Here is a 25370-nt window from a genome sequence, read left to right on the forward strand (position 1 = left end):
TCGGAAAAGGGCACTGTGGCCGTAATGGCAGTGAATAGACATACATTTTGAGGGGGCATTACGGCAAATGAGAAGGGCACCCATGGCAAATGCCACATGGACGCCGTTAATTTCAAGCCCTGCAACTAACATTTTCTTCTACAACTCAATTTATGTTGTATTACATTTCAAAAGCTTACTGTACATATTACTAAAACACAATAAAATGCAACAGTTTACATAATACTAAAACTCTATATGACAAAGCCATTTAGAATTTAGTTATATTTGATACTGCGCCGTGTGCCGACATACTTGTCCCAGATGCTAAAAGTAGGTCCCACCAGTGATAAGGCACAATGTAAAAGACAGTTTGTTTTATTTATTTGGGAGCATGTTATTTGAGGTACTGATCTTATCAGACATACATTGGATAATTGCAAGTTGTTTCATGCCCTAGTTATTTTCATGATTTGATATTGCAATACACTTTCGACAGGAACTTCTGTTCAGGACCTGCAAAGACTGTAGTGTGACCAATAATTAAATGCAATACCACCTTCCAAATTTAAATATATAAAACAAACTCTCGTACATACACTGTTTACCTGTACACTATGAACCCTTGATGCTGTCAGAAATAGGTCAGGTTTTTTATCTGACTTGCTGTACTGCAAGTATGAGGATCAGACAACATCTGTAAACCTTGCAACTCGACTATACTGGACCATATGACACCCAGTTGTATCAGTACTTGCATCATCTTGAACTTGCACTTAACTGCTACACTGCTATATTCTACTACTGCTCTCAATTATGTTTTCTATATATTGTACTTGGTTTTACTCCTAAAGGTAACCATATTCACATTCGTTGTAATTTCTCTTATTTGAAATTGTTCTTAACCATTTATTGTATTTAATACTTGCTCTAAACGGAATTTACTCTTAAGCAAATATTTTTACTAGAAGTTTAACTGCTCTTAAGACAAAATCCCTCTCAAACTTAGTTACATTCTCTTATTTGATTTTGCTTTGATTTACTACTGCCTACTGCATTTTATAACTTCTTATCAGTAATGTGACATTTTGTGACAACTAAGTTACCCCGAATAAGGGCACCTGCTAAGAAATAACAATGGCAGTCAGCACAGGGTGTTAATCAGGAACGTTGGCTGTAAGATTATCTCTAAGGAACCAAGATTGTAAAAAACAAATGTCATACACAGCCAATCTTTGCACTCAACAAGGCTACATTGTTTTATCATAACGTAATTGAGTTTGCTACACAATATAAAAGATTTACCGGAGACAAAATGATGGACAGCTTCTCAATATTAGTTTATAGGTTACAGATTTTCTAAAGGTTTTAGTAGTAAACTAAAACAGAGGAGTTTACACCATTATAGTTGTTAGCCTTTAGTGCAGCCCCTAAAGGCAAGTAAACCTACCAGTACACTTACCATTTGGCATAAATGGAGTGGCACGCTTCATCCTCATCTGGCAATTAACCAACAAGGATCTACCACTTTTCCTCTTTGAGGTTCTCTGACGAGCCACTAGTTGTGCAATGTGGACCGTTTCCCGACAAACAGTTGCAAAGCACACCACCTGAAAAAGCAAAAACATGACAGGTTCTAATTCTATCTGTAGTAGGAACTTCATAAAAGCGCCCTACTGCAGCAATCTGAAGACCCATTAATGTTCTCAAAGTGTTTCATTTAGACTTCAAAAACCAGCAATTCCCAGCTTTGTCATCTTCTCCTTGTCAGGCCATTGAGTTATATAACTGAGGAGAAGCATTTGTCTACTTGAGTTGGTGTAGCAGAATGGTGCAACTGAACCCAGTACAGGTACACTGAGAATCAGGCTACCAGTCTTCATTTTCGTTTGTAGTAGAAGGCAGGGGGGTATGGGGGTCCTCCCCCAGTGTGGGTGCAAGTGGCAAAGCCCCCCCACCAAAAACAAATTACAGGGTTTTGCAGGGGTCTAAACCTGCATATCCTAGGTCTAAATATATGCCTTAAATGGGGACCCAAAATTTAAAATAAGTGTATAACTTTGTTCATTTATTATTATTTTAGGAGTTCAGATTTAAAAAGCAGTAAAAGTTACTTGTCTATGAAAAGTAATTACAAAATAATGTATTTATATTAGAATTTTAAAACCACAATCTTGTCTTGGCACACAGTAAATTTCAAAGCAAGTAAAGTCCATATATTTAAGCAAACTCCCTTTAGTTTTGCAATAATTACACACAGAAAAACGTGGTGAAAGAAAGACAGAACAAGACAACAATGAAACAGAGAAATTATATTTCAGGCACAAAAACAAAGTCACATTATAGGAATACCATAATACCAAGTGATAAGAAGCAGAATTAATTAGTATTTAATTTGAATACAGAAAAGGTAAGCCATAAGCTACATTTTGTTTTCTGTTTGTTCATGTATTCCTTTGAATTTTATACAAAAAACAAAGACACATTAAGTTTCTAAAAATATTCATGGAACCAGCCAGTCCTTCCATTTATTTTTTGTCTTCCAAGATTCTGAGTATACATACTTTCCCATGTCGCCGTTTCTCATTAACTACAGAGTCAGAGAATGCACAAGTGCATGCATAAATAAATACATTTTTTAAAAATGCGCTTGCGAGAACTGCAATTTCAAACACTGTTCATTTTACGGTTTTCAGAAGTTTGTTTGTTGCATTTTCTGTAAACAAATTGATTTCTACAATAAGTTGTATTTTTTGTTTTGATTAATATCTTTAATTATATTAACTGTTGCTTGATTAAAATAGATGAATAATAAATAATGTATTGGCATTTACTTGAACGTAGCTTGAAAGTAACTCTTTCTAGAGCAGCAATATCCTTTTTGTAGCGAGGTGACCAGAACTGAACACAGCATTCAAGATGAGGTCTTACTCATGCGTTGTACAGTTTTAACATTGTACAGTTTTACTTCCCTTGATTTAAATTCAACACTTTTCACAATATACCCGAGCATCTTGTTGGCCTTTTTTATACCTTCCCCGCATTGTCTAGATGAAGACATTTGAGTCAAAAAAAACTCCTAGGTCGTTTTCATAGATTCCTTCAATTTCATTATCTCCCATATGATATTTATAATGCATATTTTTATTTCCTGCATGGAGTACCTTACACTTTTCTCTATTAAATGTCATTTGCCATGTGTCTGCCCAGTTCTGAATCTTGTCTAGATCATTCTGAATGACCTTTGCTACTGCAACAGTGTTTGCCACTCCTCCTATTTTTGTGTCGTCTGCAAATTTAACAAGTTTGCTTACTATACCAGAATCTAAATCATTAATGTAGATTAGGAATAGCAGAGGACCTAATACTGATCCTTGTGGTACTCCACTGGTTACTTCACTCCATTCTGAGGTTTCTACTGTAATAAGTACTTTGTTTTCTACATGTTAACTACTCCCTAATCCACGTACATGTGTTTCTTTGAATCCCAACTGCGTTCAGTTTGAGAATTAATCTTTTATGTGGGAGTTTGTCAAAAGTTTTCTGGAAATCTAAATAAACCATGTCATATGCTTTGCAATTATCCATTATCGACGTTACATCCTCAAAAAAATAAAAAATCAAGCAGGTTAGACACGATCTCCCTTTCCTAAAACCATGTTGACTGTCTCCCAGGATACTGTTACCATATAGGTAATTTTCCATTTTGGATCTTATTATAGTTTCCATAAGTTTACACATAATAGAAGTCAGGCTTACTGGTCTGTAGTTACCTGGCTCAGTTTTGTTTCCCTTTTTGTGGATCGGTATTACGTTTGCAATTTTCCAGTCTGTTGGTACAACCCCTGTGTCAAGAGACTGTTGCATGATCTTGGTTAGCGGTTTGTAAATAACTTCTTTCATTTCTTTGAGTACTATTGGGAGGATCTCATCTGGCCCAGGGGATTTGTTTATTTTAAGAGCTCCTAGTCCCTTTAACACTTCTGCCTCAGTTATGCTAAAGTTATTTAAAACTGGATAGGAACTGGATGACATGTGGGGCATGTTGTCAGTATCTTCCTTTGTAAAAACTTGTGAAAAGTAATCATTTAATATATTTGCTATTTTTTTTTTTTCTTCGTCTATGATTTTGCCATTTGTATCTCTTAGACATTTAACCTCCTCTTTGAATGTTCTCTTGCTGTTGTAATATTGGAAAAACATTTTGGAATTGGTTTTAGCCCCCTTAGCAATGTTCATTTCTATTTCTCTCTTGGCCTTTCTAACTTCCTTTTTGACTTGCGTTTGCAGTTCTGTGTACTCTTTCTGTGTACTTTGTTTTTGGTCCCTTTTTTAAACGCTCTGTAAAGTGCCTTTTTCACTGAATACCTTTAGATTTGTCTACTTTAGGGATCTAATTGTTTTGCGCCTCTAATACTACATTTTTGAAGAACAGCCATCCTTTTTCTGTGGGTGTTCTCTGTTTTACTCCAATCTACTTCTGTTAGTCTCTGTTTCATACCTTCATAGTTTGCTTTTCTAAAATTGTAAACCTTAGCTTTAGTCATTACTTTTGGGGTTTTAAAAAACACTTCAAATGAGACCATGTTGTGGTCTGAGTTTGCTAGTGGTTCTCTGACCTCTGTTTTAGTTATTCTGTCTTCGTTATTTGAAAAGACTAAATCAAGGCATGCCTCCCCTCTAGTCGGTGCCTTGACAAATTGTGTTAGGAAGCAGTCATTTGTCATTTCCACCATTTCAATTTCGTCCGTCGTGCTCCCCACCGAGTTTTCCCATTTTATATGGGGGAAGTTGACATCCCCCATTAGTATGGCTTCTCCTTTGCTACTTGCATTTTTAATGTCATTGTATAACAGATTATTTTGCTCACCGTCTGAATCTGGCGGTCTATAGCATGCTCCTATTATTATGCCCTTTGAATTTTTGTCTGTTATTCTGACCCATATTGATTCGGCTTTATTTTCTTTGTCCAGGTTTAACACCTGGGCTTCAAGACTGTTTCTTATGTATAGCGCTACCCCTCCTCCTCTTCTGTCCTGCCTGTCTTTCCTATACAGTGTATACCCACAAATATTATATTTGTCCCCATCACTCTCAGACAACCAAGTTTCTATAACACCTATCACATCATAGTTACTTGTTAGTGCAGTAGCTTCAAGTTCTAAAATTTAGTTTCTGATACTTCTAGCATTTAGATAAACACATTTAATGGTCGTTTTACCCGAGTTGTTGTCCTTGTTTTGATACGGTCTCCCTTCTGTTTTTTTGTTGATTTCTCCCCCCTTCCTTTCTAGTTTAAATGCTTCTGAACCTGCTCGAGGATCTTCTCCAAGTAGATTGGTTTCCTTTATTTATTTAAGTGCAGTCCATCCCGTCTATACAGATAGTCCTTGTTGTAGAATGTAGTCCAATGATCAAGATAGGTAAAGCCTTCCCGTGTGCACCACGTCTTCAGCCATGCGTTTAGATTAATTATTTCCAGCTGTCCATATAGTCCTTTGCAAGGTACCAGCAATATCCCAGAAAATACCAAAGTTTTGGTCTTGTCTTTTAATTTCCTTCCTAGCTCTCTGAATTTGTTTTGCAGGGATTTTGGTCTGTCACTTCCAATGTTGTTTGTACCGATGTGGACAACTACTACCGGGTCATCTCCTGTTAGTTCCAGGAGCCTGTCCACGTTCTCAGCGATATGCGTGACAGAGGCTCCTGAAAGGCAGCACACTGCTGTAGTAAGGGGGTCCAAACTGCAAAATGAACTTGCTGTGTTTCTCAATATGGAGTCCCCAACAATCATGACCTCTCTTCTTTTTGCTGTCTGGCCACCACTGTTAATAGGGTCCTGGATGTTGTTCCTTTCGTTCTCTTGATGTTGGTTTTGCTCATCAAAATTTTGAAGTGGTTCAGATTTGTTGGATGTTTAGATTTCTGGTGGTTGTGTTTGTCGAATAAATACAAATGGTTTATTAACGTAAATTGTATACAGTCTATTTAAGACTTTCAATGTAATACTGTTGTAGCTCAATTTTGCCAGTGTGTCTCGCCACAAGAGGCACTCAGATCGATGAGCCAACTATACAGCTGCTGAGTGCGTAGGTGTAAAAAGTTTCAAAGTGAAAGCAAATGCAGTTAACCCATTCATTAATGTCTACATTTTTATACTGTGTATCTATGCTCCACGCTTTGTAACACCCTAAAGCGCCTGGACACACCAGCGATTCGCGTCACTTCGCTTTTTATTTTATTTTTTTCGACATGCAGTAGATAGTGCCACGCCAGCTCGACAAAATACCAAAGCGTCAGTTACCTTTCACTTTGCCTTTACTTTATACTAAGCATTACATTTAGCGCGAAAATACCCTCCCTGCCCCCACCGTTGCACTTGCTTAATATACGAAGAAAATGTGGCTGTTTTGGGAAGACATCAACAGAAGAGGAGAAGGAACAGATTAGTACTGTACATATGTTTGCACATACATTTTAATTTGACTTGAACTTCTTAAATGAAATTTAGAGTCTAAAATGAACGAACTTAAGTACCATGTCTATTTAAACAGCTAGATAATCACAGTATGAGCTTATGCGTATTTGTACGTGGGTGTTTGTGTGTGTTTAGTGAGTGTACTTTATCTGCATTTTGTGTCTAAGCTGTCAATAATATTAGTTGACCAGTTTTATAGCAACAGAAAAAGATCTGACCGATACATCTTGTAGCTCACATTGTGATATTTTTGGTTTAATAAAGACTGAATCAGTATAACAAAGCACTTAAATAAAACAATCAGTCGTATTCTTTAATCGCAATGCAAATATCGTTTCCTGAATTAATTGTATATGCTAGGTTTCAGATCAATCTAAGTCAATGCATAAGACATTCTACAATGTTATATCATATACTCACTGTATTTCTTGCACAGAGTAAAAAAGACATTCTCACCTAGAAAACGTAGGTGTTTTTTTTTGTTTTTTTAATGTTATACAATGTCATACCCTGCTGTACGGTTACCGACTCAGGTATATGATTGTACAGTTCAGCCTATCACCAACATCACTTGTAAGCTAGAAACTGATTGGTGCATTCACAGTGTCCATGAAAACATAAGCCCAGAAACGAAATGCCCTCAGAGAAGGAATGTTTTACTTGACTTACATATGCAATGAATTGTGGAAATTGCTGCTATTTTACTGGAACAAAATAAACATTTTGAAAACTATTCACTGGAACATACGAGCACTACAAAAAACTTTTCTTTTTGAAAACTATTTTAGGCAGCCGCTGGCTGGAAATGAGAAGGCTGTGGCTACTCTTGCCAAATGAGCTGGTGTAAAATAAAACCACAAGTTGTGCTTCTAGCACATAAACTTGTTGGACAGAGTCGGAAATATATATATTTAAAAAAATATATATATATCACAAAATAAGCAAATTATTTACAACAGTTAAACTCTCTCCACTTTTAAACTTAAAATGGATACTGCAGACGTGATGAAATGAGTGAATAGGATGTCAAGAAAAAATAAATAAATAAATAAATATAGACTTGCCCTTGACTTTGTCAGGCCTCCCAGCATAAGACCATATCTTGTCATTTACTTACTTCACCAGCTCTGGTGATCTCCAGCTTGACCACGGCAGGGATACTGCGGAGATAGGCCTCCAGCGTTGGATATCCCAGCTGCTTGTGGGGGATGAACTCCCCAGTGAGAGACTTGTACTCTGACTGCAGCCGCAGCAGGGACACCCCGTTTTTGTTGGACTGCAGCACCGCACGCAGCATCTTGTTTGCAACCTCTGTTTCCGGCATCCTCAACCTGTGAAAAACAAACATGCTTGCACAAATAATAATAATAATAATAATAATAATAATATTATTAATCTTTATTTCTATATAGTGCCTTTCATAGTGGACCACCATCATAAAGCTCTTTACAAGATATGAAACTAGGGTGTGTGAACTATGCATCAGCTGCAGTCACTTACAACAATGTCTCACCCTAAAGATGCATGGCTACTAAAAAATGTAATATATAGGCCAATGCAAAGGTCAATCATTTCCCATTGTTGTCCAGTGCTGAAAGTAAGGGGCTTGTAACCAGGAGGTCCCCGGTTCAAATCCCAGCTCACTCACTGACTCTGTGTGACCATGAGCAAGTCACTTACATCCTTGTGCTCCTTTCGGGCGAGATGTTGCAAGAGACTCTGCAGCTGATGCATAGTTCACACACCAGGGTTAAAAACTCACACTCGCCCGCCCAAGGCAAATTAAATCTGATGAGGATTAGTTGATGCCTGTCATTAGTTGACGCCTACCTACACCTACCTACCTATACTCTCACATTCAGTCCTGCGTTAAATATGCAGGAAAAGTCAATTTTCTAACTGGGTGTAGTAGTTAGAAAATGCTCACAAAACAGTCAATCGGAACTGAAACATCCCTTCCATCTCCCCTGCAATGCCAACCCCACTTAATGACATTTTACATTTGTGTTGTCCCTCTGCATGGGATGCAAAGTTTATTGGGCATTTGAATTTACTGAAATACGTTGATTCTTTGAAGTGTGAAGTCATTTTTAAAAAATGTGATAAAATAACCAAGAACAAGTTACTACAATATTGTTATCTAAAAATAAAATTGCATACCAAAAATAGAAGCTAGTATGAAGGTAATGGAAAGGAAGCCCATGTCATTTAAACATCAGCGTAGCCAAATCGGCAGCAGTTGCACTCCATGCCTGTATAGCTGTCAGACGTGCCTTATTAATCCTGGCTGTGGAGCATTAAAAAACAACGCTTCTACAGTCCGAGAGCCAGGTAGCAATCATAGGAGGAGTAGGGTCTATCCAAAGCCGTAAAATGGATTTCTTGACTGCAGTTAAGTATCCAGAAGTATCCTGCTCTGGTGTTGAGAAAGGCCCAGGGAGGAGTCATCATTCAATAGAAATACAACCAGATTTTTTATGATCTGAACCTCTGTCAGCTCAGTAATAGTTTGAGCTACACTGTCCCAGTAGGTATGTGCCCACTGCACCAGTCTGACAAACTGCACAGAGCGGACTAGGGAACCTTTTCATTTTAAAAAGTATGTATGGAGTAGCATATGCTTTATTGATAAGTTTAAAGTGTATTTGGTGAGCTGGGTTCTTGGAAGCTAAAAACATATACATTGTCTCAATCAGGAGAAAAGCCCAGCTTTTCCATTTCACGCTCCCAAATTTTTGTAACTGGCAGAGTATTACATGATGTTTTAGCAAGTGACCACAGATAGTTGAGACTGTCCCTTGTGAACAGCTGTCTGTCACCAGCCAGTCTATCAAAGGATGAGGACATACATCTGAGTCCCAAGGAACCCCATAGGCACGTAAAGCAGACCTTAGTCTGAAATACAGAAAATAAGAGAAACCTGGGAGAGAAGTCTTCCTTGAGTTCCTGGAACATTCCAAGGCCTTTACTGTTAAAAGTATCTTTAAAACTATGCACACCGCTATTTGACCAGACAGGGTATATAAAAGGCTTACCTCCTGATAGTAAATGATTATTACTCTAAATAGGAGAAGAATGAGAAAACTTAAATGGACCTCCCATAAATTTTCCACATCGTACCAAGTTTTTAATGAATTTGCAATAGGGCCAAATTTGAAATTTAAATTTTTCTTGGGGATGCCAGTAAATAATAAGCCCTGTAGTCTATGTGGGTGAACTATAACTGCTTCCAAATTGTGCCAGGCGACCTTTGAGTCTATGTTGGTCCATGTTTAAGGCTCTAACTTCAAAAGCCCAATAGTATAGTTTAAGATCAGGAAGAGACAATCCACCATTGACTTTTGTGCGCTGCAGTACTGTTAGACGAATGCAGGGACGTTTTTCATTCCAAATAAATTTAAATAATAGAATTGGATTCCTTAAAAAAAAAAAAAAAAAAAAAAAAAAAAAGGATATGGGTAACCTAGAAAATAAAAAATTAACTCTCTGTAGTATGTTAATTTTAATCGTGGTTATCCTGCCTTGTAAAGATAAATGCAAGGGAGACCATCTCTGTAGGTTTTGTTTAATTTTGTCGAATATAGTAGTGTTTTTTAACTTTGTTTATAAGTTGTAGAGAGGGGTGAATCTGTATTCCCAAATATGTAAATTTATTATCAGCTGGGATTGTAATAGGGTGTACTGCATTCTTTGCAGCTAGATTTAGAGGCATTAAAATTGATTTAGCCCAATTAATTTTATAACCAGACATACTGCCAAATTTAGTAAATAGTGCTAGACAACGAGGAGTTGATTCTAAAATATTTGAAAGATATAAAAGAATGTCATCTGTGTAAAGAGAAATGTAATGTTTTGAGCCTGCGGTTGTTATTGGAGAGATATCTGTACTTTGTCTAACAGCTTGACCTAGCGGATCCAACGATCGAGCAAATAGCAATGGGGAGAGAGGACATCCTTGACATGTTCCCCATTGAAGTTTAAAAGGGGAGGATTGACAGCTACCACTCATCGCAGATGCCAAAGAACTGTTACATAGTACTTGCACCATATGAATGAAACCTGGACCAAATCCAAAGCATTCCAAGACCAACCAGAGGTAGTGCCACTCAATTCGATCAAATGCCCTTTTCACATCCAGGGAAAAAAACTGCACAAGATTCAGAGTGGAAGGCAGCATCATAAATGACATGTAGTAATCTATGAATATTGTCAGAAGCTAGACGTCCTCTCATGAAGCCTGTTTGATCAAAGTGGATCAAACCACCAATATATTGTTCTAATCCAGAAGCCATGACCTTAGCATAGAGCTTTGCATCTGTGCATATAAGGGAAATTGGACAATTAACTGGAACATCTATTTGGATCTTTATTTTCTTTCAATAAAAAAAAGTGAGATTAAAGGCTGTATTTTGGTCCCTATGAAAGAGCCTGTTTCAATAGCATAGTTTATAGAGTTCAATATAAGAGGACCAGCTATATCCCATATTGCTAGCAAGAACTCAGGAGGGAGGCCATCTAAGCCAGGAGACTTATGCTTTTGCATAGATTTAATTCCCTGTTTTAATTCTTCTAAGGTAATACGTGCATCAAGAAGTTTACTTTGATCCAGTTTAGGTAGATTTAGTTCGCTTAGAAATTTTATACAGACAGCGTGATCTGTAGTGGTCTCTGATGTATATAATTTGGAATGGTATTCTTGAAATGTTTTATTAATTTCTTTAGGTTTTGTAACCAATATATTATTTACAGTTTTAAGCAAGGTAACGCTCTGATCTCTAAACCTCCGCCCCGACTCCAAGTCAACCACAAGGCCATTTTTTTAACCTTATACACCTAGCCCCAAAGGGAAAATAAATAAATAAATAAAAACGGCACTTTACAGTATAGCACAAATGCAACCACATTAACAAATCATTTGTCAATAAGCAATCTGTAATGTCAGTGTTGTCAAACCTTAAGTCACGATTAACTTCAGACATCGTTTCACTGTTCAGATCCCTTGCTGAGAAATAGGACCCGCAGACTCCGAAGAGACTGTGAAATCTTCAACTTCCATAGGTGTTTTAAATAGCCAGTGTCTCCCCCCATTAAACACCTTACACCTTAACCAGAGCTGGATAAATCAGGAAAGACTTGATCCCCTTCTGAATCAAACATTTCCTGGATTGCGCCATGTCCAGTCTCTTCTGAGCTGTGACATTGCTGTAATCCGGGGAAAAAGCAAAGTGAACAGCCACTGTGCTGCAAGGTGGAGCTGTTCCGAGCTCCAGCGTGAATTGGCTGGTGATCGATGTAATGCAGCAGCTTGAAAATCAAGGTGCGCGGCCTATTTCTACGGCCTTCCTTTCTGCTGTAGATGCGGTGGGCTCTCCAAGGATCCGAGCCTCTCCATTAAACCGTGAAGTTCTTCCCTGATCACTTGTCTCATTAGGGGCTGCAAATCCCTGAGCTGTTGTTTCAGCAAATCCACAATGGTAGTACGCAGCTGTGACTCGGGGAGGTCGGTACTCATATCCTTATCTTTTTCTTTAATGGTGAGGAACTCATGTCTTTATCACATTTCATTGCCACCTCCGACATTTTATAACTTTTATAGAATTAAGTGGCTGAAAAATGCCCGGATAAAGTTTAAAGGAAAAAAATAACTGTCGGGTGGAAGGGAACAGCAGACTCAGGCGTCCGTTCCTGTCTGCAGGTCACGTGATCTCTTATAAAATCACCTGTCTGTCAAATTATAGTGTGGCTGCTTCACAATCAGAATGGTTATTGCAGTGTTTAAAAAGTAAAGCATTCAATACAGGCTCTGACAAACCGAAATGCGATCCTTCACATATTAAAAATCCATTTATACAAAAGGCTCCCAGTTTTCTTGAAAAGCAGTTTCCAAAGGGAACAAATTTGTTCTAAACAAGACGTATCCAATCCTAGTAGATTCGGCATCAGCCGATATTGTCTATTATAACATCTAGATGCATGAACGCACTTCTCCAGAGGGTACGATTATTTTATTTATTATTTTATTTTAATTATTACATCGGTGGATCAATAGTTAAAGTAGGGCTCCCATGTCACTTTGTATGACAGAAATTTAACCTTATTGGGACTTTATGTGAAGATGTGAGTACATTATGTTATTGTGAGACAGTATTATTGTAGGCAGTAATTCATAGTTATTTAATCACTCACAGGCTGTAACCCCCAACTCCACAAACCAGCCAGCATTTTTGTAAATAGCAACACATGTAATAAACAATAAAATAAACATTTTATTTGTGTCATCTGTGTTTTCAGGTGGAGCTTCATGGTCAGCAAGGTGACAGAGCAGAAATAATTTTTTCCTCTGTCATTCCATCTGGTGATATCAGTGTCAGTTTCTCAGCACACAGTACAGTAGTCGCTCAGTAACTAGGTGCAAATAGGTGATCGATCTATTTGTAGGAGCGTTTGCCAAGGTGCCTTAAAAAAAAAAAAAAAAAAAAAAACCCACCACACTACATTTATTTTTTAGGAAAATAAAATGCAGCCTTGTCACAAAGGCAGCTGTAGTGGGTGACCTCAGACCAGAAACAGGAATCCAAAACACAAAATTGATACTTATTTAAATTTATTTATTAAAGAAAGTTATGCAACCCCCAATGCCCCTGTGTGAAAAAGTAATGGGTGACGTCAGACCAGAAACAGGAACAAACACAAAATAAACAGAGTGGAGTTTTGGTGAAGCTGAGCGCTTGCTTGCACTCAGCATTTAATAAATGAACAGATAGAAAATAAAAGGTTGTAAGACAAACAAAACACAGGACACGATACTTCAGCCAAAACAAAGAGACAAACAAAACGGACTACACAGACAAACACAGTGAGCTGAAATCAATTATTAACGTTACTTTTACTTTCTCCTCTCCACACCCGTTCTCCACTCACCGAACGCACAACCCAGAGAGTGAACACCGAACACACAACCCGAGACTCGATTGCTAATCAATCATTCAACTGCAGTCTCGGTACAACTGCACGTGAATTAATAAGTGCAATTCCCCGTGCTCCCATATTATTACATTTTACCTGCACGTGAAGTGCTGTGCAATCCTCGTGCCTAAATACAAATATACATTTTAAACACTTTTGAACACGCGTATGGGGTATAATGTAGGACACATGGTTACCTGATATGTAATTGTGTATGTACGTTGCATGTTGTGTCTTCATGTGGGTCCCAGCCCCCGTTGTAACGGTGTTCGGAGAAAATCGGAGAAAAATCCCTCTTTTTATGACAACAACTAAGGTTGAATCCATGAAGTGTAGTCCTGATCGTTCAAAATTTTCCATGATCATGGTGTTGTAACAATCAAAGATTCTAACCCTTTGTCTCTGTAAGTCGCCTTGGACATTCAGCGGATCCTAATAAACAAATAATACGATTTCAAATGTTTTACATTTAAAGTTTACACTCTAAATTAAAAACATTTAATCGTAGATCAAATAGACTGTAAACCCAAATTTATTTTGGGTCCCCAAGGTTTAAATAAAACCCATGTGTTTTTAAGCTGGAACCGGTACGTAATCCACTTCGCACCTAAGTAAACATGATCTAGGAGAAGTCAACGTTAACGACGTTAATTTTTAACCGAATTAAACCCTTCGATACCTTCTTACGGTCAATTAAAACATTGATTGTTGGTTTCTTTTATATAGATTTAAAAATTCTCGTTTAGTGTGTGTCGTTGAATATTATTTTTTAAATCCATTTTTTAACATTTCGGAAGATAGAAAATTGTAAAGAATTCTATCTAGAGTTTTGAAATAGGTCAGCACTGCTTTATCGGGATGCCTCTGGAGAAGTAAAAATATCCCGAATAAGCGGCTGTCCCAATTAAACGCGAGGCATTTGAGACAAGCTTAGTCACACTTTTTTTGTTTCTAAATGTAAAGAAAAATAATGTAATCATAACATGATTACATGTTATAGATAATTTAAAATATGAGTCATTTTTTTTTTTTTATTCCTAAACAAAATTAGTCTTTTTTTTATTTCTACATGAAATGAAATCACATCTTATCACAAGCAGGGTTCGACATTAACCATGGCCAGGGACCCGGTAGAGATCATAGTTTGACCAGTATTTGTCTGCTAGTTATGAAGCACAACAGGCTAGTATAGTGCATATGGCTTCCATTTCATGAACGCATGGGTCAGTGTGCCAAAAAGCTGAAAATCTAATTTACAAACCCATTTTTAAAAACACCCCGCCCCCCGAGAATTGCGTAATTGTTGTTCAGTCAGCATCTGAGACTACGTACTGAAGTGCTGTTGGTAATACTTGTTATCTTGACATGGCCTTTTTCCACAATTTTTTTTTTTTTTTTTTTTTTTTTTTTACAATTAAGCAACCATTGCCTTAGAAATGGCTTTATAACCCTTTCCAGACTGATAGGCATCAACAACTTTATACTATATACTTTCTCTATATACTACAACAATCCACAAAAAGATGACCAAATTAAATGTGAAAAATGTGCAAAAATGCAGAAATACCCGTAGAGCATTTGGTGCCAGATGCCTCTCACTGGTCAGTTTGTGGTCCATTAGTGGAGACTTGCGTCCGCCGACCTAGCCGAAAGGCTTCACCAGACGCATTTTCCGCAAAAGACTGATAACCTGGTACTAGCAACTACAACTTAAGGTTCAGATGAACCCAGTGCCAGCCACAAGAGGCGACAATGCCAGATTGCAAAATGTAATGGCAACAAGACTGTTGACAGCTTTGCCAAATGCGCAAAGACAGTCTGCAGTAAGTGCACTGCGTATGTGCGCTCTTATGTAGGCAATATAAACCCATTTACTTATTTTTTTTATATTTACATTGTTTCAGTTGTACAGTTTTGTATGTACATAATACCTACACATTTGTTTATTTCATTTTTTACTGTTTTTTGAGGTTGTGGTTTATGTAATATGCCTATATAAACACATTTATGTTCAAATGTCAGTTTATTTACAATGTTTCAGTTGTGTAGATGCTTTATACGAGGTTCCTAAATAAAACTGTGAAGGCTGTATAATATGTGGTGTTTTTAATACACTGGTCAAATTGACCGCTCATGGTTGTTCTAGGGTCTAAGTGTAGGGGTTTTATAGCAGTTGCACTTTATGCTTGATGAGGTTAAAATAAAATGCAAAAGTCCAACAGCGGAAAATAGCTATGGCAATAATACCATAAGCTAACACACCAATGATTAACAAAAGAAAATAAGTGATACACAAAGCAAATGCTCAACAAGCCATTTAATATGAAAAAAAGATCATATCTTTTTTTCATAACACAAACTGACAAATGATCACTACAAAAACAAACTGACTGTTCAGACCAATTTCCATAAAAAACACATCCATCAGTCAGCTTATACTTTTAGAATTTATAACAGTAGCCACATTAATCCTGTAGCAACAGACCCCCACCTATCACTACAGCAGCCTCAATTATGCATGCATAAACAGATATAAATAAGAAGCATAAAGGTTTGGGAACGTTTTGACAAAAAAAAGTACTGTATTTAAAATTCATGATTCATGATAATCATGCTGTATTAACATTATCCAATTATCTCTGGTTTTAAAAACAGTAAAGTTTACAGATATTATTGTTCTGTCATTTAGGTTTACTATGTACACATCTTGTGAATAGTTCTGTCAAAAAACAATTCTACACCAGTCTATATTCTAAGTGTTTTGTGAAGGCTGTAGCTTAAGCACCTTCCCTTCGGGTGCTCTCAAAAGATTTGCTGTGTGACACAAATCCATTTTCACAACTTCCGATCATTTATGATCCCTGTGTAATACAACAAAATTAAATCCCACTTCCTTTTTTAAAAAGTATTTGCCAAGTAAAATGTAGGAAACCTTATTTGCTTATGTAATTAACATGACAGTATTCAGATGTTTCCTTGTTTAGTCAATAATCACAACTATGCACGAGTCAACTGTATACGGACACAAAAACATATCACTTATGTACCAAATGCACTTGGGTGTGTGTTTCCTACAATATCTTCTTTAGTTTCAATTCACATGGTACACTACAATAGACACTATGGGCTGCCTCGAACTGGGCCTACTTCAAATGTGTGATTCAGTGATACCGCTAGCTCTTCAAAGACATACCATTTAAACTATTTAATTATTTTAAAATGTGTTTGCAATACCCACAGAACAAAAAAAAAGTTTTACATCTTGTAAAATTATGCCTAACATTAACTGCATGGATTTAGCAAACCTGTGGTTAGTACCGTTTTGTTGTGCGCCAAAATTAACTGCCATTTTTAAAAAAAAAAAATCAATGTTTGCTGTATTATGTAAAAATGTACTTTTAAATTCAGTGTTACTTTCTCACTGAAATGTAGCGTAATATTACAGCCCAACCCAAATAGGATTATCGGATGATTTAGGATAATTAGATCACTCCAATCTCAAATTACCTCCACCTTGAATTGGAACAGTTAGTACAAACACAACATTTGGATGCAATCTAGCCAGCGTACTTGTTTCTTCTCACCAGCTTAAAATCACATCATCATAAACAGGAGAAGCTAACCTACCAGCTACCATAATACTGCACTGCAAATTACATTTTATTTGAATGATACGGCTGTTTGGATATTTGCATTTGTGTACATACCACAGCAGTGACCCACCCAGCTGTGTCAACCAGGCAGCACAGTGCACACCAATCTCATTCGTCCAAGCCGAGAGCTGGTCAAGCTTTTCTCTACACGTACAAATTACACAATTTGTGTCGGATACAATGCAGCAAGTCAATAATAATAATAATAATAATAATAATAATAATAATAAATTACACTAATTAACGTTATGAAATTAAATAACTACTAATTCAATTATCTAAACTGACTACATCATCAGTATGTTGCTGGTATGTGACAAAGCGACCCAATTGCCGGTTAATGTGCGAAGTTTATTCAACTAAGCTGCTGATCTAGTTTACATTTGATTCACCAGACGCTTTACATTTAAGATACCGTGGGTTTTATGAACTGTCAAAGGCGTTTAATACACGTACACTGTGGTTATTTGCAAGTGACAGTAGTAGTGATGACATAAACAGTTCCTCTCAAAAACAAAACAAAACAAAAAAAACCTTCGTCCTAATTCTGAACATATTTGCTAAATAAGTTGCTGTTATTTTTTAAACACTCCCATTTTATATCTAGCGCTTACCTTCTGTGGACGGGATAACAGAGCTTAATACTTATTTGCAGCACTAATATAATATATTTCACACACCCTTGCCCTACTCTCTGCGTCTGTGTCTGTATCTGTACCTCCAACAACAAACTCTCTTGTCTGAACCGACCAGCCTTCTCAAGCCCCTCAAGATAATATCACTGCGCACGCGTCACAACCGACACTGCGGCTGGCCCTGAATATCAAAAGTGGCTTCCGACGGTCAGAAACTGTCTGTCTCAGTCTGCTTTAATACGACTTATCACGAACGTAGTTTCCATCATAAAATTAAACTATTTTCTGCTGTTTTCCGACAAGTGGAATGGGTGCATTTATATAAATGTGGCGGAATAACTATTTAGTATGTAAATGAGAAACATATATAATGACGCAAATAACAGTTTAATTTCAGGATTTGGTCAATGGACACTAGTAAAGGCGGAGAAACAAAACAGACATGTGTTTCATGAGATACGGAGACACAAGAGAAGATACATGTAATAGAACATAACAGTAAAGCAAGTGCATCAGGATAGAGAAAAAATAAAGAGAGCCTAATGTAGCCTAATTCTGAACGTATGTTCTGTATTCATTAAATTCTAGTTTCATATAGGTTTTGGCAGATATTTTATGCCAAAATGAAAAATAAATGAATGAATAAACGAATACATAAATAAATATAGAAATACATAAATATATAGACATGTTTATATACTCCATACCAGGTTCTACATGTGAAAATTAACAGCACTTGTGTATATATCATATTACAAACAACGGTGGCAAAGAATGACACTGCTTGAGTGGGAGTGATCCTGGCAATGCAGGACCCCTCAAGGTGCCTGACTAAATCCTCTTCTTCATCACATAAATACAATATTGTAGCCTTTTGCATTTGATATCTTCGTAGCACTTGCTCTTCTGCTAGGTCCAAACAGGTAATTTATTTTAGACAGAACCTGTTTGAAATAGGTTCCCATCTCATTTAGGACTTAGGCGGAACCATTTAGACAGAAAATATTCATTCCGACCACATCAACCCTTTAGATCGGAAAAGCTTTGATATTCAGGGCCTATGTGTGTGAGACCGCTACAGCATTGCTAGTCAGTGCTACTGCTGTATAATTATCACACGTTTGAGACGTGCCCACTTGTTCTTTGTTTGGGTTGTTGAGTGAATAGCAATAACATTGAATTAATAAATGGATTGTTCTGGTTCTATCAGTTATTACTGAAAGTTGGTGAAGAAGCTATCATCACTGGATGTATAGTTTCCTGTCTCCCCTCAGTTCATATTGACTGGGGTTTTGGGGATTCAGAAATACAGGTCAATAAATTGCTTTTTTTAGCTTTCTAGTTTGTGCAAATTTGCTGTCCCTTGCATCACTGTAGAATTAGTTACACAAATACTGTAGCTTAATACCCTGTTGTGTGAAGCTACACCTTCCTTCAGTTTCAGTCAGGATAGGCAAGTCATCAGTTAGTAAGCTTTTGGTTGGCAGGGGCTTCCTTATCTAAGACAAGCACAAACTACGATATTTAACATATTTATTATATTTTTTTCCCAAAAGTGCTCAAGATTTGTTCTTCAATTATTTGTTGTTTGTTTTGCTTTGGCTGAAGGGAAGCCCATTTATCCTGCCAAAACAATACAGTACATTTAATGGAAGTATTTGGTTTCCACTGTGTTGTGTCCAGTATAGAATGCTAGTGTAGGGGGGGGGGGTCTTATTACCTGTAGCACAGGAAGTAAACGTGGGAGTAAAAGTCAAATAAAGCCCAATTGGGCCAATTGGAGAACAAGAAGAAACATATCAAAACAATAAAAAAATAGGAGCTGTGCTTGCAATAAGAATATTGTGTTTACCCTTTCTGCTTCTATCGCAGTCTTGCATTTGTACAAGCCCTGGTTCTGTTAATCTGTAGTAGCTCGTTTAGCTAGGTTTATGTGATGTTGTTAGGACCCCCTCAACAAAGCTGTGAGTAGGCTTATAGTGGAAAACTGTTGCTCCAGGGATTGAAAAATGGACAAGACAGTAGTACTTTACTGGAGCTTACATTTTCCACGCAAGGTGAACAGGTTTCCACTGTAAAGTGGAAACAGAAGTCAATATCTGTTTTAGTAAACTCTTTATTAAAATGTTATTCATCCAGATTAATCTGTGATGTTGGGGCTGGTCCACGATTTTGTCTATTGTGGGGAATCAAAGGACACTATTGCGAACATGAGACAAACTTTTTTTTTTGTGCAATAGCACGGACTATTTTTGGTCATGTGACCCTGCATTTGCCAGTTGGGATTCAAGTTTCAATCTAAACATTTAATACCTGTTGTTTACTGTTGTGGGCATGTTTTATTCACCCCGTAAGACTCAAATTATGAGAATAACCGAAATTAGTTAGTTAGAATGTTTGTCTATATGACTTCAGTTTCCTTAGTATATTATTTATTTCCCATCAATAAACCTTGAAATACACACAAGTATGTAAAGGTGTCAACGTGCTTTGCTTTTCTGAATGGTTGCATGCCAGCATCAGGCATCATGGCTTCTTTGAGTGGACAGACTATTAGTCTCCAGCCTTTCTTGCTTGCCAAATATATTGCTGCTGTTCTCAAAATTCAAAACAGTGTCCGAAAGTGTTTTATTTGTAAGCTGAAGCAGTATCACGATTGAACTACTAAGCTTTTAGTAGACACTGACCTGCAGAAAGTGTCATTTTCCAAAATGAAATATACAGTATATATATATATGAAAGGAGGTACAAAAACAAAAAATTACCAAAAAAAGTTTTTTTTTGCCTGTGTCACAAAGACGGCCCGAGTGGGTGACGTCAGACCAGAGCCAGGAAATAAACGAAAGGTGGAGTTTGGTGGAACTGAGGGAATGGTTTCGCTCGGCATTTAATGAGTGAACAGAACAGTAAATAAAAAAGGTTGTACAAAACAAAAATACAGGACACGGCACTCGTCCCCAAAACAAAAAAGACAAACAAAACGAACTACACAGATAACCACGGTGAGCAGATATTTTACTTATTTACTTTACGTTATTACCCCCGTCCCCAATCCCGTTCTCCACTCACCAAACACACCACCCAAGTGAAAACATGCTGCTTTTATGCAGCTGTACCGAGACTCGATTGCTAATCAATCATTCAATTGGAGTCTCAGTACAACTGCACGTGAATTAATAAAGTGTACTTCCCCGTACTCACATAGTATTATTTTGGTACTTGCACATGAAGTGCTGTGCAATCCTCATGACTAAATATAAATGTACATTATATATAACAGATCTATATCCATGAATAATGCAACTTAATAGCTTGGGGAACCTTTTACGTGCACCATTTAATGTTTTCTTCGCTAATATAGCATTGCATCATCAATGTCAACAGTACTGTAATGTGAGTGTGTTCAGTTACAGCCAGCCTAAAATAAATACTTGATTTAGGAGAAAAAAAATGGATAGCAGCTTATACTGTAGTCTCTTTAAGAAATCACCAACCCTTAACAAACAAGGAAATACTGCTGTAAATACAGTGCAGTAAATGTCTTTGCTGTGAGAGACTAATCCTCTCCACCATTTGTAAAGTAATGTGGTTAAAAAGCTTGTGCAAAAATCAGTTGGTCTGCAAACTATCCTTTCTCCGACTGTTTAGTTGGGTCAACTTCAGGCCCCCAAAACAGATTGTATTTGAAGCTATTTGTGCAGTACTTGATAGGAAAAACTTTTTTTGAAAGCTCGATAAACAAGTCCCGATTTTCTGATGGGATGTGATTGTATGAGGGGTTAACAGGCTCTTGGTCTGACAAACACCAGATGACAAAAATGTTCCTGTATATACCTTAGATTGTAGTGTAAACATTTAAATTACATCATTAAACTCCCCTTACGGAAAATGCAGTGCTCATCAATCTCTTTCACATCTCAGAGAAATACTTAAAAATTATGCAGTGTGCAGTTTATTACTTTCTGGATATATATATATATATATATGAAAGTATTGTGAAAAATGCACCCACGATTTAAAAAAGCAGGTAACAGTTTAGATTTTTGAGCAGATCAATGTTTTTTAATTTTTTTTTCTCTTTAACTGCTCATATTTCTAAAATATGACTCATTAGTTTCTCGTTTTATTTCTCCATTTTTGAGCTATATACTTTCTTGCCTGTTTACTGTTCTGTTATAGGAGTTATATTTCTTGTTCAATATTTACCTGTTTCAGCCACTGGGTCTGCTTTTGTGATTGTGTTTAACAGTAGTTTACGTCCCCTATGCAAATATGGTACTGTAAAGGTGATACCCTTTACTAACTCACATGTGCAGTAGGGTTATACAAGGGTTCAGGACCTAAGGAAAAAGTATTTGCCCCCTGTCTGATTTTCTGTATTTTTGCATATTTCTGACACTGAATGTTATCAGATCTTCAACCAAAATCTAATATTAGATAAAAGGGACCCTGAGTGAACAAATAACACAAAAGATACTTATTTCATTTATTTATTAAAGAAAGTTATGCAACCCCCAATGCCCTGTGTGAAAAAGTAATCGCCCCCGTCACAAAGACGGCTGTAGTGGGTGACGTCAGAGCAGAAACAGGAACCAGGAAATAAACAAAGAGGTGGAGTTTTGGGGAAGCTGAGCACTTCCTTGCGCTCAGCATTTAATAAATAAACAGACAGTAAATAAAAAGGTTGTAACAAAAACAGCACACGGCACGTGAGGCCAAAATAAACAGACAAACAAAACAGACTAACACTTAAACAGTGGACTAACAGACAAACACAGCGAGTCAAAACAATGGTTATATATTTTACTTTGTTTAGTTTTCTCGTTTTTAATTCTCTCCTTTCCACACCCGTTCTCCACTCCCCGAACACACAACCCCGAGTGAGTGAAAACATGCTGCTTTTATGCAGCTGTACCGAGACTCGATTGCTAATCAATCATTCAATTGGAGTCACGGTACAACTGCACGTGAATTAATAAAGTGCAATTCCCCGTGCTCACATATTATTACATTTTACTTGCACGTGAAGTGCTGTGCAATCCTTATGCCTAAATACAAATATACATTTTAAACACTCGTGTTACACAGACCCGTTTATCTCCCGTGTACCAATAACTATACACCAACATTAACACACAACATACAACACAAAATACACACAGGGGCGAAGGCACTTTGCCACACCCCCTTAGACTCAATAACTGGTTATGCAACCTTTAGCAGCAATAACTGCAACCAAACTCTTCCTGTAGTTACTGATCAGTCTCTCTCAGCGCCGTGGAGGAATTTTGGCCCACTGCTTCATGCAGAACTGATTCAACTTAGTGACATTTGTAGGTTTTCGAGCATAAACTGCTCGTTTCAGGTCCTGCCACAACATCTCAATGGGGTTTAGGGCTGGACTTTGACTAGGCCATTCCAAAACTTTAAATTTCTTGTTTTTCAACCATTCTGATGTAGACTTGCATGTTTGTTTCAGATCATTGTCTTGCTGCATGACCCAGCTACGCTTCAGCTTCAGCTCACGGACGGATGGCCTGACATTCTCCTGTAGAATTCTCTGATACAGAGCAGAATTCATAATTCCTTCAATGATGACAAGTCGTCCAGGTCCTGATGCAGCAAATCATCCCCAAATCATGACACTACCACCACCATGCTTGACCGTTGGTATAAGGTTCTTACAGTGGAATGCAGTGTTTGGTTTTTTCCTGACATAACAGGGCCCATGTTGGCCAAAAGTTCCACTTTTGACTCATCTGTCCATAGAACATTGTTCCAGAACTCTTGAAGATCATCCAGGTGCTTTTTGGAAAACTTGAGATGAGCATTCATGTTCTTCTTAGTGAGCAGTGGTTTCCGCCTTGCTACTCTGCCTTGAATCCCATTTTTGCTCAGTGTCTTTCTGATGGTGGAGTCATGAACACCGACCTTAGCCAAGATGAGAGAGGTCTGCAGATCCCTGGATGTTGTTCTAGGGTTCTTTGTGACTTCCTGGATGATTTTACGCCTTGCTCTTGGAGAGATTTTTGCAGGACGGCCACTCCTGGGAAGATTCACTACTGTCCCAAACTTTCTCCATTTGGACAATATGGCTCTAACTGTGGTTTGGTGGAGCCTAAAAGCCTTAGAAATGGCTTTGTAACCCTTTCTAGACTGATAGGCATGAGCAACTTTTTTCCAGAGGTCTTCAGAAATTTATTTTGATCGTGGCATGATGTGCCTCTAGAACCTGTGTGCTGACAACTTCACTCTGGTGGTAAGGGCCAAAGTTAGTCAGATTTAAATTGGGCAGGGCCGGACCAAATCAGGCCTAATTGTTAACCAAAGTATTTAAACAGCTGACCCTAATTATCCCTTTAATTGGGTTGAGTTAACTAGGGGGGCAATAACTTTTTCACACCTGAAGATTGCATGTTTGTTTACCTCGCACACCAAACAAATGAAAAAAGCACCAAACTTTGGTGTCATTTTTTCTCTCAGACTCCCTCTATATACTACTACAACCCACAAAAAGATCTGACCAAATTCAATGTGAAAAATGTGCAAAAATGCAGAAAATCAGAAAGAGGGCAAAAACTTTTTCACGGCACTGTACATGATGCACCAGGTGAAGCTACCAGATACACATGTGTTTGTTTGTTTGTGTTGCAGTTTGGTATAATAAATGTCACCTCTATTTCAAGACTACTCATTTGTATATGGCAGACCACTGTTACATTACAGTTGTACACCCTAGTAATCATTGTATTTTATAATATTTACTGACTCATAAACAGTTATCCTGCTTGCGTGTTTACATTATTTGGTTACTGATTTAAGATCATTATTTCCTAGATAGTTATAGTTATAACTGATGACTGCATTTCTTTGTCCATGGAATTGATATTCACACCGAAGCTGAGATATCTGAATATTATTGATTGCTGAAACTTAGCCTGCTGATTTATGCTATTTTTAAATTAATCTTCTTTTCTACTTTTGTACCATACCTACATTCGTTTTTCTTAGAGAAATTCATAAAACATATAACGTTGTTGTGTGATTTACTGCTTAGCTGTTAATCTGGACCATCTTGAACTCGTAAGGAAAAAATGTATAATTACAAAGTGCTAATTAAATTAAAACCTAGTACACATATTAATTAAAAGTGACTTTTAAAATGAGGCATACTAACCTCAATTTATCCTACAGTTCAGAATTATGGAAACAATATTTTTTATCCTACAATGAGTTCTTGATCACAGCTCTCTTTATTTTGTGTGTGCACTGCTGCTTCTACATCTTACCTTACTGTCCAGTATTAGCGTGTTTACACTGAAAACTCCGACCACAGCTGGCTTAGAATTGATTAGATTCTCATCATCTGAGCCATCCATTTACACATGTGAAACGCTCTAAGCCAGCGTGAACCTGTATGCGAGCACATAGCCATATAAAAGAGTTACCTCAGACGTCATTCTCCATGTTAATTGACAGGCCTTGCGGTTTCCTGAGCTAACAAGCTTTTGAAATTAATTTTATAGTTTAACACAGGCTTTATTTGGCCATTTAGAAACATATACAGTGCCTATAGAAAGTCTACACCTCCTTGAACTTTTTTTCACATTTTGTTGTGTCAGTGCCTCAAAGTTTCATGCATTTGAGGATTTTTTTTCC

The 25370-nt window shown here is 37.3% G+C and overlaps 1 protein-coding gene across 2 annotated transcripts in view; it reads right to left on the reverse strand.

Moving 5' to 3' along the window:
• LOC121323230 (tudor domain-containing protein 7B-like) overlaps window positions 1–17836 on the reverse strand; it is a 51457-nt gene extending 33621 nt beyond the window's left edge. Inside the window, exons 1-3 of one of the 2 annotated variants that reach the window (XM_041264165.1) lie at window positions 17691–17836; window positions 7575–7788; window positions 1442–1589 (exon numbers count right to left, since the gene is read on the reverse strand). In XM_041264165.1, the coding sequence (XP_041120099.1) occupies window positions 1442–1589; window positions 7575–7781 (355 nt within the window). In that variant the 5' untranslated portion in view covers window positions 7782–7788; window positions 17691–17836. Of the gene's footprint in view, window positions 1–1441; window positions 1590–7574; window positions 7806–17690 lie in introns of those variants that run through there. The other variant, XM_041264156.1, reaches the window with a different exon arrangement.
• Window positions 17837–25370: the final 7534 nt, after the last annotated feature.

The sequence above is a fragment of the Polyodon spathula genome, chromosome 1 (assembly GCF_017654505.1).
Source record: "Polyodon spathula isolate WHYD16114869_AA chromosome 1, ASM1765450v1, whole genome shotgun sequence".
NCBI lineage: Eukaryota > Metazoa > Chordata > Actinopteri > Acipenseriformes > Polyodontidae > Polyodon > Polyodon spathula.